Source organism: Zootoca vivipara, chromosome 7, assembly GCF_965207765.1.
Source record: "Zootoca vivipara chromosome 7, rZooViv2.hap1.1, whole genome shotgun sequence".
Classification (NCBI taxonomy): domain Eukaryota; kingdom Metazoa; phylum Chordata; class Lepidosauria; order Squamata; family Lacertidae; genus Zootoca; species Zootoca vivipara.
Window position 1 is genome coordinate 70,863,470 of NC_142590.1, and position 18,358 is coordinate 70,881,827.

General features: G+C 43.3%; 1 protein-coding gene across 1 annotated transcript in view; it reads right to left on the minus strand.

Annotated features, from left to right (window-relative positions):
* Positions 1-17,296, minus strand: part of PTPRT (protein tyrosine phosphatase receptor type T) — a 582,983-nt gene extending 565,687 nt beyond the window's left edge. Inside the window, exon 1 of the mRNA XM_088674576.1 lies at positions 16,926-17,296. Coding sequence (XP_088530702.1) covers positions 16,926-16,995 — 70 coding nt within the window. The 5' untranslated portion in view covers positions 16,996-17,296. The remainder of the gene's footprint in view (positions 1-16,925) is intronic.
* Between the last annotated feature and the right edge of the window lie 1,062 nt (positions 17,297-18,358).

Sequence of the window (18,358 nt, forward strand, 5' to 3'; positions counted from 1 at the left end):
CCCTTTACCTTTACCTTTATGATTAAAGCATGCATTGGCAAAACTTTGGAAAACAGAAGCAGAATCAGGTTTGCTAGTTTCTGATGCTGCATGAATTTTTCCCCTCCTGTATCTTACTAATTAAAAAAGCTTGAAGCTTAATATCTTTAAAATACAAGTTAAATATGCTAGGAATCAGCCTGGAATATCAGAGAGACAATCCTCGACCCCAAAGGTGCGCTAAAGCCAGGCACGCAGATAATCTAGTGTGATTTCAGATGTGGGGAATATGGCATTAGTTTTCCTGACTATGATGCTAATCTTTTCAAATCTTCTTTTCACACAGCAGTACCTCTTATCTTATGGAAGTGTGGGGTTTTGACCGGGATGTCATGCTAAATTTTATTCACACCAGTGGGGGTGACGTGCCACAAAAATACACTGGATGACATCGCTATTCCCCCTCTTTCCACACGTGTGCTTCTACTCCCCCATGACTCTTCCATAAAAGTGGCAATAAAGAACTCTATGCCAGTTGTTGTTGTTTAGTCGTTTAGTCATGTCCGACTCTTCGGGACCCCATGGACCATAGCACGCCAGGCACGCCTGTCTTCCACTGCCTCCCGCAGTTTGGTCAAACTCATGTTCGTAGCTTCGAGAACACTGTGCAACCATCTCGTCCTCTGTCGTTCCCTTCTCCTTGTGCCCTCAATCTTTCCCAACATCGGGGTCTGTTCCAGGGAGTCTTCTCTTCTCATGAGGTGGCCAAAGTATTGGAGCCTCAGCTTCACGATCTGTCCTTCCAGTTAGCACTCAGGGCTGCTTTCCTTCAGAATGGATAGGTTTGATCTTCTTGCAGTCCAGGGGACTCTCAAGAGTCTCCTCCAGCACCATAATTCAAAAGCATCAATTCTTTGGCGATCAGCCTTCTTTATGGTCCAGCTCTCACTTCCATACATCACTACTGGGGTATGCCAGTAAACTAACCCAAATTTCGTCCCTTCCCTGCCACAATTTTCTAGGTTATGTGACCCCCCGAGACAAAGAGGCAAGTAACTATACAACCTTTAGAAGACAACTGAAGGCAGTATAGGAACGTTTTTTAATGTTTAATGTTTTATTATGTTTTTATATATTTTGGAAGCCACCCAGAGTGGCTGAGGCAACCCAGTCAGATGAGTGTGGTACATCATCATCAATGATGGAATAGGACGTCCCTATTTTCACCAGAGATATGTTGGAGGTATGGCACTCCCAATGGAATCAAATAATACAGAAATGAGCCCTAATTGTGTGCTCCATTCAATGAGGTTCTCAGAAGTGGTTTTTAACACCAGCTCAAATATAATGCAGTTAGGGAATGTCAGGGGAATTCAATGAACTGCCCAGTGAATGCAGCCCTGATTTACAAGTTGGAGGAGCTAACGCCTGCCCAGAGACTCAGGCATTTCACTCTCCACATTCAAAACTTTGAAGACTATTCTTTATTACCTAGTGAAATAAAGGCTGTGCATGCTTAATAGTTGCATGAAGAAACTTATTTCTACAATGTACAGCTTTAATATATATTCAGAAGACAGATTTGTCCATTAAGGTAGTGGTGGGGAAGCTGTGCGTCTTAAGACTTTATTGGTGCAGCTCCCAGGTGAGCATAGCCAATGGTTAGGGATAATGGGAGTTGTACTCCAGTAAGATTAGGAGCCCCACAGGGTCCCTATCTGGGTATTAAGGGAACTGCACTCCATATTCAGCTAAAGAAAAGCAAGTAGTTCATTTCCTCTCTCTCAGATGACAAAAAATAATCTCAGTACAGCTCTGATACTGAAGAAAACATGTTAGATTCATTTTTCAAAATAACTAGAATGTGCTGACTTGGAGACTAATTAATGGTGAACACTACAAAGAGCTGCTAAGGAAAGCAGAGGGAAATGTCCTCAATTCATATTCATCTTGGAATGCATTACTCTTTAATCATCTTCCACATATAATTACATATTATAGATAATGCATTTGTATTGGGTCATGATTGCAGTACATCATCATCATGCAAATGCCATCGTTAACTTTGGGAAACCACACAAATTATTCCAAAGAATATGCAGAGTATCTCACTACACTGGAGAGAATGTTTTGCACCTCTCCATTAAAATTTAGAAAATTGCATTATCACATTAACTCCATGTTCATAAGCTGTATGCCGCTAATTGCTAGATACCGGGAACAAACAATGGTAAATTGCTTAACACCAGCATGCCCTACTGGTGAGCTTCCTAGAGATATTTATGGCCACATCCACACCACACATCCAAAGCACTATTACACCACATAATAACAATAACAATAACAATAACAATAACAATAACAATAACAATAACAATAACAATAACAATAACAATAACAATAATAATAATAATAATAATAATAATAATATATTTAGGACTTTAGGAGTCATGGTTTCCCCCAAAGATTTATGGAAGCTGTAATTTGCCAAGGATGCTGGGAGTTGTTATCAGAGCCCTATTCCCCTCACAGAGTTACAATACCCAGAGTTCCCTGGGAAGCAGAGTTGATTGTTGGGCAATTCTGGGAATTGTAGCTCAGAGGGGGGAATGGGGGTCTCCTAACAAAACTCAGCACCCTGAACAGACTAGACCACAGCTCACAGAATTTTTATGGAAGAAGCAGTAGTTTTGATTAATTGACTAATTTATTAAATTTCTATTCTACTTCTCATTCACATGAATTGCAAAGCAGCTTACAAGCAATAAATGACACTAACAAAATAGAACATCACAAATACATCAATCAAATAGAATAATTAACAAACCATCAGTAAAACAATTACAATCTATTAGTAAAGCAACTAAAAAATAAGCTAAACAGCACAATTACAACAAAAGTCATATTATAGGATACTACAACATTCATAATATATAAACCAATACTGACAACATTAAAAAAACAGCAACCAAAAAATAAACTAACCACCGCTGAATTTATACACACATCCAACCATCCACTCTATTTTGTTTATCAAAAGACACATCCACATAATGTCCACGACAACAACTTCGTATATAGGACTGCAACCTAAGTTAGTTGCACTTATTCTCATTGAAGTGAATTGGCCTTCCGTTAGTCACGACTCACTTTTCAGATTGATTTCAATGTTGCGCTTTACTCACTCTGAGTAACCAGCTTACTCGAGACCCATTATCAGTATTTGTATACTGCTTTTCAATCATAATGATTCACCATATAAAAATCCTACGTACAACACTTCACACTAACCAATTCCTATTAATAGGCAGATAATACCATATGGGGGGCACAAGGAGAAGGGGACGACAGAGGACGAGATGGTTGGACAGTGTTCTTGAAGCTACCAACATGAGTCTGACCAAACTGCGGGAGGCAGTGGAAGACAGGCGTGCCTGGCGTGCTCTGGTCCATGGGGTCATGAAGAGTTGGACATGACTAAATGACTAAACAATACCGTATTGTCATTTCCAGGGGCATTAAGAATACCAGGTGCTTCCAAGGGCAACAAACAATGAGCAACTTCTAGTGATGTCCAGCCACCTGCACAAAGGGTATTCCAGTTTCCCTTCTCCCCCTTCCAAACCACTCTATGTGCCCTCAAAACCTGCTCCTGACAACCCCAACCCTCCAGAGCCAATACTGAGGGTGTACAGAGGATTGCTGGATGGGGCGGGGGAGAACCATCTTGTTACACAAGCACATGGGTGAGATCCAGTGTCATGGAGCTCCTGGCTCTGCTCCTCCAAAATATGGTGGCAGCAAAGAGTTTATTTCAGGGGGAGATGTTCCTTATAGTCACTGCTCTGAGAATATGGTACTGTCTTCTAAAACCCTACACTACCAAGATGCTTAAATTCGTGTGTGTGTGCGTGTGAAACTGATCCCTTAAACAATGAGGACTTTTGTTCATGAGATGTCTGCCTTCATTTTGGATATCGAGACTAGTATAGGCATACCTACAATTGCCCTCTCTAAATTATTAGTGGTTAGCTGCCATGATGGTTATTGTTGCTGAGTTTAATCAAAACCATGTCTCTTGTTTTTATTTAGATCCCAAGATTTTGCAAACTGCCAAGCTAAAAGCATCTGCTCTCCAATTTTGCTACCAAGCTCCACTGTTAAATAATGGGCACTTCATCGCTGTACCAAAGGGAGGAGGAAGGCACAGCCATGCATATGTATAGTATTATACAAACATACTTATGCAAAGATACAATTTACTTAGCAAGTTCACGCAAGGACAACTAATTATTCAGAGGCTGTTCACTGACTTCTAATTTCTCAGGCCCTGGCAGCCTCTGGGGTTAATTCTGTGCCAGATAAAAAAGCATGCTTGCTTATCGGTGAGCTTGCCACCCCTACATTGGTATCCAACGTGTTCCAGTTTATCCACATGCTTGCTCAGGTTCTCATTTTATTATGGCGTGCAAAGTATGCTAGAAGGTATGCACAATCAAATCAAAAAGTTAAAAATCAAACTGTGTAAAACCCATTTGTAGAAACTTAACAAAATCCAGCAAATAGCTGAAGCTGGAGAGGGAGATTTTCTACTGGCATGGAAGTAGTTTGTGGAGGAAGACATTCCAGTGCATAACCTCTTTGATATCAGGCTGAATGCTTGATACTTACGCGCAAAGCCCACTTTACAGACAGTCACGCTAACAGAACACAGTGTCAAACAAGCTACATTTAATTGGAGACTGCTCCGTGGATTTAATCACTTGTGACTTTAATGAGAACTAAATTTATAAAGAAACAAAAAATCTATTTAAAACTCGGTTAGAATTCTAACATGGAGCCATCCATCTCACTCACATATACACACCACAAAGTGAAACAGATGAGTACAGCAGGGGGATATCTGAAGGACACCAGGCTCTATACCTATTGCCAGACGACCAAGGGCCTACAGGACAGCAAGAAAGAGATCCACCTGACTCAATCAGAAACCCTGTAGCTAAAGCATGTTTTATAAGCCATATGTGGAGGTTATTTTACTCCTACAAGGAACAGCTGATTCCCGGGGGGAGGGGGAGAGAACTTTTATAATACTCTTATAACTAAGAAGTGCCCAAGCTTTCCTCCTCCCTCCCAATTCCTTTTCCTTTTGTGTCATGTCTCTTACATTGTAATTCCAAAGGCAGGGACAAACTTATTATTGATTACTGTAAGCTAGGAGTCTGAAGAGCAGGTTTAAAAGACTTTAAATAAATGAAGACATCCAAAGCCTACACAAATCTAACAGGGGAGGGAGTCATCACAACTGTATCCTACAGTTATTGTAGTCCAATATACTGTATCAAGGCAAAATGTTTATCTGTGCTGTTAATATTTTTGCTTCTCCAGAAAGAATTTAATTCTCCAAGGCAAACCATTTGCCAAACTTTTTTTTTGAATCAGAAGTGTGCTTGAGTGTCATCAAGTTTTAGATCAACTATTAAGCCTACAGAAGCTTTGACAACAAGTTCTCTGCGTGGCACATTTGCCAGAAGCCAGTGAATAAGGTAAATAGGATAGAGATGACTGAATTTTGGCACCACAGAAAAGTGAAAGGGATGAAGCAACTACCCTATAGTTACAAAAGTTGGACCTTTTTGGTTCAAAGAAAAAGAGGCAAGTATTAGAGAAATTCATAAATGCATATAAAATTAAGCATAGTGTGAAGAAAGTGAGTACAGTTTCTCTCTCTCCCTCTTCCATATCACTGGCACTCAGGGCCATGAAAGGAAGCTGAATGTTGGAAGATTTGAGACAGACAAGAGAAAATACTGCATACTGTTAAACTATGGAATTCACTGCCACATGATATAGTGGTGGATGACCACCAACCTGGCCTGCTTTAAAAGAGGATTGGACAAATTCATGGAGGGTAAGGCTATTCATGACTAAGAGCTATGATGACCATGTTCCATTGTCAGAAGCAGAATGCCTCGGAATTCTAGTTGCTGGCAGCGACAAGGAGGAGAGCTGTCCTGGTTATGAAGAAGAGAAGAAGAATAATTTGGATTTGATATCCTGCTTTATCACTACCCGAAGGAGTCTCAAAGCGGCTAACAATATCCTTTCCCTTCCTCCCCCACAACAAACACTCTGTGAGGTGGGTGGGGCTGAGAGACTTCAAAGAAGTGTGTCCTTTGGCCTGGTCCAGCAGGACTCTTCTTAGACAGGTGTTTTTTGCTAGTTTTTATATAACTCTGGACAATTCAGGAAAAGCAAAGTTCCCAATCATGAAAGAGTATTCTGTGCACATACAATTGTATGTAAGCAGGCTCGTTCATATCACTTGCTGAACACCTGGAGGTCAGGACTATATACAGTGGGGGCAAACAGACACACACACATATTATCTCTGTTTGGTGAAGGGGGTCTGTGAAGCAAGGAGGACTCCAATGCTGCCTTCATCTGAGCTCCCTACATCTTAAAAATCAGTAACCACAAAAGTGTAACAGGAAAACGTGGTTTTGACCGAAGATGCCTTTGAGTGAAGAAGTCAGTTTCGAAATAAGCCCCCTGAAAAATAAAGGAATCCTTTGTAAAAAGACACCAATAACATTTGGCATGTTTTGAGAAAACAGTCATTTTCTCTCGCATTTCTTTTTGGGGGATCTTCATGTGTCCATTCTCGGCTTTCTACAGTACACAGGTAAAAAGGTAACGGTAAAGGACCCGTGGACAGTTAAGTCCATTCAAAGGCGACTATGAGGTTGCGGCGCTCATCTTGCTTTCAGGCTGAGGGAGCCGGTGTTTGTCCACAGACAGCTTTCCGGGTCATGTGGCCAGCATGACTAAACCGCTTCTGGCACAACGGGACAAGTGCCAGAGCACATGGAAACACAGTTTACCTTCCCGCCACAGCGGTACCCATTTATCTATTTACACTGGTATGCTTTCAAACTGCTAGGTTGGCAGAAGCTGGGACAAAGCAATGGGAGCTCACCCCATCCTGCGGATTCGAACTGCTGACCTTCTGATCAGCATGCCAAAGAGGCTCAGTGGTTCAGACCACAGCACCACCCACGTCCCTTACAACACACAGCCAGTGACTTGCCTGTACATACATTTCCAAATTTGTAACTTATCTTTGCATATTGTCACCAAGAACGGGGGAGAAATTTTAATGTGAATCTACCTAATTAGCACTTCTTGAAACAATATGCAAATTGGAAAACATCTCTCCTTTGAAATTTGCACTTCTCTGAATTTTGCAATCCAGTTCTACGTAGAAATAATGTGCTCCAGAGTAGTGTATATCCAAGTTTTCCAAACTTTCCATGTTGGTGACACACTTTTTAGACATGCATTATTTCACAACACAGTAATTCAGTTTAACTAGCAAACCAGAGATGAAACTAATCCCATTCCAGCCCTGGGAAGAGCGTGGGGAGCATCCCTGCAATGTACCTGCACACTGCAGCCAACATACTAATGTGTCACGACACACTTTTTGGAAAGCTCTGGTGGATATGTATGTGTAAAAAAATGCATATGTTAGTGAAAACAGCATATAAAACATTTTGGGGAAATTCCTTGCAAAAAGAAAATTATTAGTAGTATAAATTTGCCCTAATGCTGATGAATTTTTATGCAGACCTACAGAAAAGCACAAACTAACGCAGAAATGTGGAAATCTGAACTTTAAAAAAATAAAACTGACAGATTTAGACAGACACTGACAGATTGCCTTTAGGGTCACAGGTTCCCCATTCCTGCACAACATCTAGAGCCCTTTCAATTTTTAAAACAGGTGGTGTTTTAAATGTCTTGTGCTGGAGGGGATATGGAAATTCTCTGTGGTCCATTGGCTCATTCGTGCAAGCAAGTCAACACTTTTAAGCCACAGTCACCAGCTGATTAACACCCAGTGCTTTTTTTCTAGAAAAATAGATGCCATTACTCACCATGAAGTTGTTACAGAAAGTGTTACACTTTCCATGTGGAAACTGACACCCTGCATATAGAAATATATTGATTTTGGTGTTTTTCTCGCTAATTTACTCAATGCAAACAGTCCCCCCTACCAAACTTCTCCCACCACAATCAAACTCCATTTCATCTAAAATGCATGTGTCAAGTAAATGGCTGAGGGTGCAATCCTATGTGCAGTTACCTGGCAATAAACCCCCTTGAACTCAATAGGATTGACTTTTGAGCAGATGTGCACAGGATTGTTCCACCAGCCGCTTTGTTTTACTGAACACCAGCATGGCCATTCTTAACTCCGAATTAAGGCAAGTAAAGCAAAACCTACTGCTCTGGTGCGGTTGAGTGAAATAAAAAGGCAAGGAGTTGAGTTCCACATTAACACAAAGAGCAAAGCGAGCGGGGAGTGATCTAACTCAAGGTCTGTGCTTTGCTCATTATAAAGCCTTGTCTGCAGAAAACTGATAGGTTACCTAAAATCTAAGCTCTGCTTTCCTTGTGCAAGGGCAGATACCAAATAAGTACTGGCTCACTTTATAGCAAAGGGCTACATTATATATTAATAAAGTCATCACAATCGCTCTTCTGATATTATTTAATGCACCAGGATCTGGTTCTAGGCATTTTTTTTTTTTTTTTGCATTTCAGAATCACTGCATGATAAGATTATATGCACTTATCTGCTATTAGGAAGAGAGAGGGGAAAAACAGAAGGCCTGATTAAAAGATGCATGTGATATGCTTAGCTTAGATTAGACAGAACATTCCCCCCCCCTCTCTCCCATAAAGGAAATATGATCCTTGGCTGCTGTAATAGCAAGTTGCAGCGGGAGCTTAGGCTGTTACAGCACCCCACAGGGCCAGACTACAGAGCTCTGACTCATGAGAAAGTCATCGTTTGCGTATATGCAGAGTGTTGTTCATTTAGAAACAGCATGGCTGTGTCTTAATGGGTATGACCTTCCCACAACGGCAAAAGCGGAGTCCATCTGCAAGGAGAAGGTTATCCAAAGGGAAAAGGCATAACCTTTATTAAAATGGCCAGTGGGAGGAGGAAGTTCCACACACTAAATGACGCCACATGATGAGAAGTGGGAGTTTATTAAAAGAGTTGAACAAAGGGAAAGTGAATATAATAAGACTGCACACGATGCAAAGGAGGTGGCCAGTCTGTTCTATTAAAAATAAAAACTCAATCAGGGAATATAATAAGCAGAATACATTAATACGTAACCATTAAAGTGGTATCATAATATGCCATCAATGAAGTTTCTCCCACCTTATCCAGATGGCAAACCATTCTTAAGGTCAGGGACCAAAGAACCAAGCATTTTGCTTCTATCGTTGTCATGCAGGTAGTGTTTGCAGGGCTGTGACCAGGAATTCCTTTAGCTCCCAGCACTGAATCAAGCCATGGGGCACAGCTTCTCACCTCCTAGGAGAGGTTTCCCTTCCCTTCCCACATGTGTGGGCTACAGGGCTACAGATATGCCACAAGTTGGTGTGGAAGGAGAGAGGACCAAAGAAGAAAAGATGGTTGGAATAGCTGTTGCAGTCTCCATCATTTATTTTTATTTTTATTTACCTCGCCTATCCATATGGATTGCCCCAGCCACCCTCGACGGGTTCTAACACTCACACTCACACCACACACTAAAAATTTCCCAATATAGGGCTGCCTTCAGGTGTCTTCTAAAAGTTGTAGAGTTATTTTATCTCCTTGACATCTTATGGGAGGGCATTCCACAGGGAGAGCACCACTGGCAAGAAGGCCCTCTGCCTGGTTCCCTGTAACCTCACTTCTCACAGTGAGGGAACCGCTAGAAGGCCCTCGGAGCTGGACTTCCCATCTAAGCATACCTACCACAGCTTCTGTCTGCTCAGAGGTATCATCTGCATTGGAGACAAACAGCTCAGCTGGAAGAAGAACTTGCCATGAATGAACCATGGCCTAGGCCAAGGACATAGGAACACGGGGAGCTACCTTATACTGAATCAGACCCGGGGCCATCTAGCTTAGCACTGTCTACAATGCTTGGCAGTTAACTATCCAGGATCTCAAACAGGGAGTCTCACCCAGTCCTACCTGAAAAGATGGGGAATGAAGCTGGGACCCTGGCATTCAAAGCAGATGCTCTACCACCGAGCTACAGTCTGTTCCTGGCCAGATGTGGGCACTTGCCTAGTTTAGCACCATTCATTCAAAAGTGACCTGCTGTCCTCACAAGGCTAAGGGAAACAGATATTGCATTCTTCTGCAGATGTGCTTAACAACAGCAAATTTTTATTACTCTTTCTATGGTGTAACCCTCTGGACTTGAGCGCAACTTCTCTAGAAGTAAGTTGTTTGTAGAGGGGTAGCTAAGTAAGAGATTTAAAAAGCTAAAGGCAAGGACGATGAACTATCCATGAACTAAGGGAGCGTTCAAAGCCACAAATACTCAAAATCAATTTATCTTATTTTGTCTATTAGCTGCAAAAGGTTTTAATGCACATCATAAATAGTAGTTGCCAGAAGAAATAACCTTTGCTCCAATCTCTGCTCCACAAAACTAAGATCTACCTTTTTGGACAGCACAGTAGTTTCCATGGCAACTAACAGTGATCCCTTATTTTAAAGAAAGGATACTTCAGTATTCAATATTAATTGTCTAACACACACACACACACACACTGTTCCAAAAACCATTTATGGGGTGGCAGGCTCTAGGGCTCCCTCAAACAAACACAGGACAAAACAGTGTGTAGAGAGAAGGCTAAACATTTGCAAGGGGGGGGTGCAATATAAATTGGAGGTACAGTAACTATTTTCCTTTTTACACGCAAAGACCCAGTTCCTGCTGTTATTTTCCAAGTGCCTTTTTAGCATTAATTGTTCTTTTATGCAAAAAAACAAATCAAGCCAGCCAAGAGGAAAACAACATTGGACTGAACAGCTAAAAGTTCCCCAGAGGAAAGGGAAAGTGATTTTGTAGTTAAATTGCTATATTGTTAACAGTTGCCACATTCAGCATCTTACATTTGCACAGGACCAACATACCAAAGGCAGGGGGCTAGTAACGTGAATTAACTGTACTCCCAAATCTCTCTGCATTTCTGCCCCCACCCACTTTCAACTTCCATTGCCTCTAACGCCAAAAATGCCCTTACCTGCTGCCTCATACAATGATGCGGCATTTTTCTTCGCAATGGTCCATCTGATAATATTCCAAGCATTCATATCATTCTACAGATTTGGAAGGAAAATGACGCCTCTGCTACAGCTAAATTTGTAATGTAAAGGAAAGGTCACAGAAAAGGGCAAAACAAACCCCGAGGCATACAAAATTCGCCCCCAGATGCTCTTGGATTCTGGATGATAACAAGGCACTGGGTTGCACTTATTTATTTAATTCATACCTATATAATTTTGTATTTTTTCATGTTAAAAATGTGTTTTCTAAGTGGCAAAAAATAATGTGTTTTCTAAGTTTCTAAGTGGTTTCCAAAAACTTGTGTATATGACCACACACACACACACACACACACTAATATATCAACATACAGTGAAACTAAAAACTGCTATTCAGATAAAACAATAAAATTCCCAAGAGGCAAAAAAAATCTAGCAGCAGTTTTTGGAAACTATCTTAAGAGTCAGGGAAATGACATGGTGGGCTGGACACCAAGTAAGTAGGTACAGTGGTACCTTGGGTTACGAACGTGATCCGTTCCGGGTCGTAGTTCGTAACCCGAAAAGTTCGTAACCCGAAAACGCCATTTTGCGCATGCGCAAAGCGCTATTTTCGTGCTTTGCGCATGCGCAAATGCGCGCGGCGCTTCTGCGCACGCACACGCAGCGAAAATACGTCCGGGTTTGCGCAGTTCGTACCCCGAGTTGTTCGTAACCCGAGGTGTTCGCAACCCGAGGTACGACTGTAGAATGGTTTTACTTATATGCCATTTTTCCACAATAAGCTGTGCCCAAAGCGACTTCCAACAAACATTCAAAATGTTGGAGAGAGGCGTGCTACATAGCCAACTAGACCTCCCCACAAATCCACTCCACCATTTCCATCCCCTACTTCTCACCATCTGCTACCCAAAAACCACCTGAACAGGAGCATCATTCCTTCCCTTAGTAGTTATCCAATGCTACGGACTTAATTCAGGGATCGTCCATAGAACATATTCATATGTAAGTCCAAAGCAGTATCAATTGTCAACTTCGATGGTAGACTCCCCTCCATTCTTTACTGGTGAAGCTCATGCAAACTGTGTATGCCAATAAGAATTCTGCCAGTGGTTAGAGTTAACATATGCTGAAATGGACTACTGCTGTCCGAGGGGAACTTATGAAACATACTGTGTTTCACTCCCCTCAGATGTCAACTCTGAAGCGAATGGACTACTCCAATGTAAAGAGTACAGGAAACGTTCTACTATTCTGCCCTGCAAAGAAAACCCGTGGAACAAATCTGAAAGTCCTAAGGGAAGAGCTACATGCCTTTTTCTTTTCTTTTTGCGGAGAAAACAATTGCGGAGAAAACACTGACCGTTCACCACAAGTGGTATGCATGTTAGGAAATAGCAGCAGCAGTCTGGCAAGGAACTTCTAACAGTAGATGAGTACAGATGATTGTTTAACAAGTGGTGCACAGAGCTATGTGAGAAGTGATCACTTCCACAGATGTGTGGGGAAAATGCCCTGGCTTGCTGTCAGTTGCATCTTAATTGTGACACATTCCCATTTGGCAAACAGTCATTTTATTTTTTTCCCCACCCCAAATGTGAAGTGCTAGGATGCAGCTTTCCAAACTTTGGAAAGCCCATCATCCTAGAACTCACATAAAGACATTGATTGGCTATAGATTCAGGACCGGCAGAACAAAGCCCTTCACACAATGCATAATTTGTAGGATTCGCTGCCACAAGGCATGGTGATGGCTATTGGCTGAGATGGTTCTGTAAGATGAATAGACACATTCATGAAGGGCAGCTATCAATGCTAATAGCCACTGAGAGATCTAAATGGGATCTCTTGTGTACAGAAGCAGCAGGCCACAGAATACTGGAGGCAAACACAGCAGGTGAAAGCTACGGGTTTCATGTCCCACTTGTGGTCTTTCCAAAAGTATGGGGGGGGGGAATGCTGGATTGTTCTGATTCAAGCTTATCAAGGGCTTCTCAGTGACAAAATCAGTAATGATGGAGAAGATTCCCACTCTGCTCTTCACTACCGATCCTCCCCATGCAATATGCAGCTGTGGAGGTTTTCATAAGTGCCTCTAGACCAGGCATAGGCGACCTTGGCTCTCCAGATATTTTGGAACTACAACCCCCATGATCCCTGACCACTGGCCCTGTTAGCTAGGGATCATGGGAGTTGTAGTTCCAAAACATCTGGAGAGCCAAGGTTGCCTATGCCTGCTCTAGACGGTGCTTTCAGTTCACACATTTTCTCTGCACAAGCTGTCATTGCCTCCCTATAACTGTCCACAGAAGACAACCGTTCATAAGCAGATAAATGTGTGTGGAATGTGTTCTCTGTAGCAGGAAAGTTTGAAAACTACTGCTCTAAGAGCACAATCTTAACCATGTCTACTCAGAAGCATGTCCTTTTGAATTTGGTGGGGCTTGCTTCCAGGTAAGTGGGGCTATGACTGCAGCCTGAGTCTACAAGTTGATGGTCAAGAATTTCACAAGAAACAAGATTGTAATTTGCATTTGCCTCAGCTCTGCTTACTTTTATGGGACATGGAGATGGAAGCAGTACCAAGATATCACTTCAGTCTTGGGTTTTTCAATCTTGGCCCAATATTCTGCGATCCATTTTTTATTTTGCAAACAAGTAACAAAACTCCAACAGCCAGCTTCAGAGAACTGGACACCCTGGAAGTTTAGACAGAAGATGGAAAGGCACTGAAAGCATAGCTCAATGGGAAAGCCTGTGTGGACAAGTCTCTAATTGCATCTAATAGTTATGAAGGCAGCACCATCTGATGGACAATGGGGAAAATACACTGGCTGCAACAGTTGAAAGCTTTCATGTGGTTAGGCATGAAAATCCATCAGAGAGGTGAGGCGTTTGTGAATGTTTATTTCATCTTTGCTTTCATTATCAGAGTATTAGCTATGCAAATTGGTTACAGGGCATTAAGTCTTCGGTGGTTAAGTGTAATCTTAAAAATAAAACAGCCAGCGCTTCCCATAACCTCATTTACAGAAGTGGCTCACCAAGTCATGTTCATTTCTATAAATAAGATTCTTTTATCTTTTTCAGCAGCAAAGCAGGCAACTGAAGCAGGGGTGAAAGGTGGCAGTCACAATCACAGAAAGCAAACACGGGCTTTCTTCCTTAACAAACAGTGATAATGGAAGCTTCTGACCCGTTGGCTAATCTGTGGGGCCCAATTCACTTTTAAGTTTTATAATTGCATTTGTTCGCCATCTCTCCCATTTCTGGCTCCACCCCCACCTCCTCCTCCGCTTTATAAAAGTTTGGACATTGATACCAAAACTCAGATTAAAGGACCACAGTGCTACTGTTTGATAATGAACTCTCAATCTACCCCCTTACCCCATTTTACAGATTACACACACACACCCTCCAGGCTGCCCCTCCAGGTAGGGGATGTGCCATTAGCAAGCTGTGTTACCAATAATGGTAACGGGCAATGCACAAATATTATGCAAGTTTTGCTGAGTTATGTGGAACTTAGTGCAGAACAAATGCTGATATGATCACCGCTTTTTGACGATGCAAGCATGAAGCAAGTTCTATAGAATCCAACATGGTAAAGATTCAAGCACAAGTTGATAATTCACGAAACAATCCTAAAAAAAGGAAGAAGCAAGTCTACTGAAAATGGGGGGTTATTTCCATGTCGATATGTGTAGGAACAGGATGTTAGTCTAAACTTGTCTTGAAATTTACACATCTCAGAAGTCCTCTGTTCAGCAGCCACAAACAGTGGGAAGGATATTTAACTCCCTTCTCATGGGAGGAGTTTCACAATGGTGACTTTGTCAGTTTTTTAGAATTAAATCTGAGATGTTATTCCTTTCCCCACAATGATATACAGTACATGGCATATAGCAGCCTTCCCAATCTGATAAACCTTTGGACTACATCTCCCACCAGCCCCAACCAGTGTGGCCAATGGTCATGGATGATGGGAGCTGTGGTCCAAAACATCTGAGCCACACCAGACCAGCAAAGTCCAAAATACAGTAACTCAGTTACTTTCTGTTGCACATTATGCAGATCACTCTGCCTTTTGCAGAGCGTAATAGGGTCACTTCCAGTCTTAAGATTCCTTCCTTTTTTAAAGTTAAGTTTAACATTTTCAGTAGAAGCCTTCAAGGAGAGATTTCTTGCAGGCTTCTGAACAGTGATCTCCCTATTTGCATGCTCTGCCAATAGGAGTATATTTCACAGAGCAGCCAAGAGTTCTTTGATCTTTCAGCATCTTCTTAGCCCAAAAGACCATTCTGCTGAATTGCGCTCAAGCCTGAAGGTTGCTGGAGTCGAGCCTCAATACTTGTAATACCCAAGTAGCCATGCTTTACAGCTATTGTCTCCATAAATGGGTTGTAGGCATTTAAAATAATAATTTTCAATAACTAGGTAGGCGAGATGGACATTTTCTTAAATATAGGTAATTATTATTTACTTTTCAGACGGACTTTTAAAAATAAAAGAAAGTCCACAGTAGGACAAAGAAAACATGTGAGGAATCCTTTTTTTTTTTTTAGATCTACAAGGTGGGAGGGGGAGAAATTTATAGCAGGATAAAGAAAGCATGTGAGGAACCATCTCTCACAAGGAAATTCTGACTGAAGAATGAAGGGAATGAGATTCCAAAGGGCTTCTAGGTTTTGGCTGTGTATGCTCCAAGACACAACCTTTCTCAAGATTAAAATGACAGCGGTGGACAAGTGTCAGTTAACAAATCAGACTTGTCAGCCATCCAAAGAAAGTTGTTCCAGCCCTTTAGATCCCTGAGGTTGGTGGGGAAAGGGGTGGAGGAGTTACCCAATGAACTTTCAATTAATACATTCCCAAGTTGTGATTTAAAGGTACAGTAGGACTTCTCAGCCTGATGTGGCACATTTCTGAAACACTTGGCACTCCTCCTCCTCCTTTGATGGGAGACCAACTGTTTACTATAAAAAGGACTGGAGTGCCTTGACTCCCCAAAGGAAGGCATGCCTTCAAATATCACACAAGGCACAACTTTTTTTCTTTTTCTTTAAAAACAGGCTCCTTAAAATATAAAGACATGTCTAATTGTGCCCCCCCAACAACAACAAAAATCCCATGAAGCCAAACACAACACAGTTTGGAAGTTCCATTTCTGATACTAAAAGCCAACAATACTCTAACCTGCTTCCTTATTTTCAGTTGCCTATGGAAGCCTCGTTCCTCAGCCGTGTTCATCACACTTGAAGAAACTAGTGCAGTACTTAGCATGCCTACACAGAAACAAGCTTCCTTGAGTTCAATGGGGCTTACTCCCGGGTAAATAAGCTCAAGGCTGCCTCCTGATTGGCGTTTTATGGTTGCGCGTGTGTAACAAGATGGGCAAGGAAACCACAAAAAGCCTATATTCCCTATAGCTCAGCTTCTACCTAGAGTTTGCCAGATAAGCTCTGGACACCCATCGTGCGAAGTCTATCTCCCACAAGCCAAGACAGCCAGCGAATACAATGCAATTTTAAAAAAAACACACACCAAAAAACGTATATAGGTCTACTCAGAAGCAAGTCCCACTGAGTTCAATGGAGCTGACTCCCAAGTAAACGGGGCCTGGAGTCCAGCTTCCACCGTGCAAGGAATGACCATCTGACCTAGCCTTTCACACTCGCAGCTACACACCCGGAAGGAAAGGGAGGACGCGACGCAGCGCCCACGGTCGTCTTGAGGAGCGCTGCTCGGAGTTCAAGGCACCCACCTCCTCCCGCTGCACGGAGGCACGCGGCCAGAGCCCAACGCCCCTTACCTGCGAAGCCCTGTCCCCCGGTTTTTTGCAACAGCTGCAAAAGAATGGCAATCGTGGCAATCCTAGTCATTCTTTAAAGGAGTTCACATCCCCTGCCCAGGGTGGTAGCGGGAGCAGCAGCAGCAGCACAGCCGATGGTTCTCCGCGCGCCTTGCAAACATCCCTTGCATTGGAACGACCGAGGAGTTGGGAGAGCGGCTCTCTGGCGCACACAGCTGAAGCCTCAGCTATCCCTGATCTGATGAGTAGCACAAGCTGATTGAAGAAGCGAAGGGGAAGGAGGAGGAGGCGGGAGGGGGGGGAGCAGAGAAAGAGAGAGATTTCCCCCGAGTCCTAACGCTTGCCTTTTCTCGCTCGCCGTCTCTCGCTCAGAGTAGGGGAGGGCGGACGCCACGCACTCGCTCCCGTCACTTGCCTTGACCTCAGCAACTGCAAAACCCCCAATTATGCATCCCGTCTTGTTTTGGCACAAGGCGATCCGGGAGGAGGGAGGCAAGGAGGGAGGGAGGGAGGGAGGGAGGGGGAGATCAATATAATTAAGCAGATGATGCTTCTGCACGGGAACTCGACGCCGGAGAAAGGACTCCTGCAAGGAGGCAGCGGAGTTGGAGCACTCGCAAAAGCGAAATAATCAATGGAAGAGCGCCGGGTGTTGCTTCCCCACCCAGCGTGTTTGCGTTGTGTGGCACCTCGGTGCCAAGAGCCTCTCTCGACTGCTTTTGTAACAGAGCAGCAGCGACAAGAAGTAACTGCGAGCGCAGCTGAGGTGGGTTTCCTTTGAAGAGCCGCCTGGTGATTCTCGTGGTGGCGAAGAAGGGGAAACGTCGAGCGGGGGGGGGGGGCAACCTTCCCGCTGGCGCGCGCGCACGCACGCCGACACACACACCCCTTTCGTGCTCAGCCAGAGCATAATAAGGATTGCGGTTAAGCCGCGCTACGGAGAGAGAAGAGAAGATGAGCCCCCCTGCTAGGAGCATGAAAGTCACCAAAATGCAAGGTTTCCAGGGAGGCCATTATTAGATCAAATCTTCTAAAGCGCTCACAGACATTTCCAGTTGAAAATAGTAATTTTCGTCATTATTCACTTAACTTCGGATAGAGTTGGCTGCTAAATACCTACGCTCAGCAGGCGCGCACGGGGAGCGAGGCATCACGCGCTTGCAAGGTTTCGCGCTTGGGAAGCAGCCGCGCAGAGGCGAGGCGAGGCGGCCCACGACCTGCCCGGCTTTACGGAAAGCGAAGGGTGCACGGGGTGGTCGCGGACGCCTCACTCGGCACTTCTCCATCCAGTCACCTAGCTAGCGCACCTTGCTTTAGCAGCAAATGCGAACCTCTGTGGCGACGCATCTACCGCCCGATCTTGGGTTTACGGGGGGGGGGGGAGGCCGCCGAAGAGAGCCCCCTAACTCTCTCCACCTCATCCCCGGTTTCAT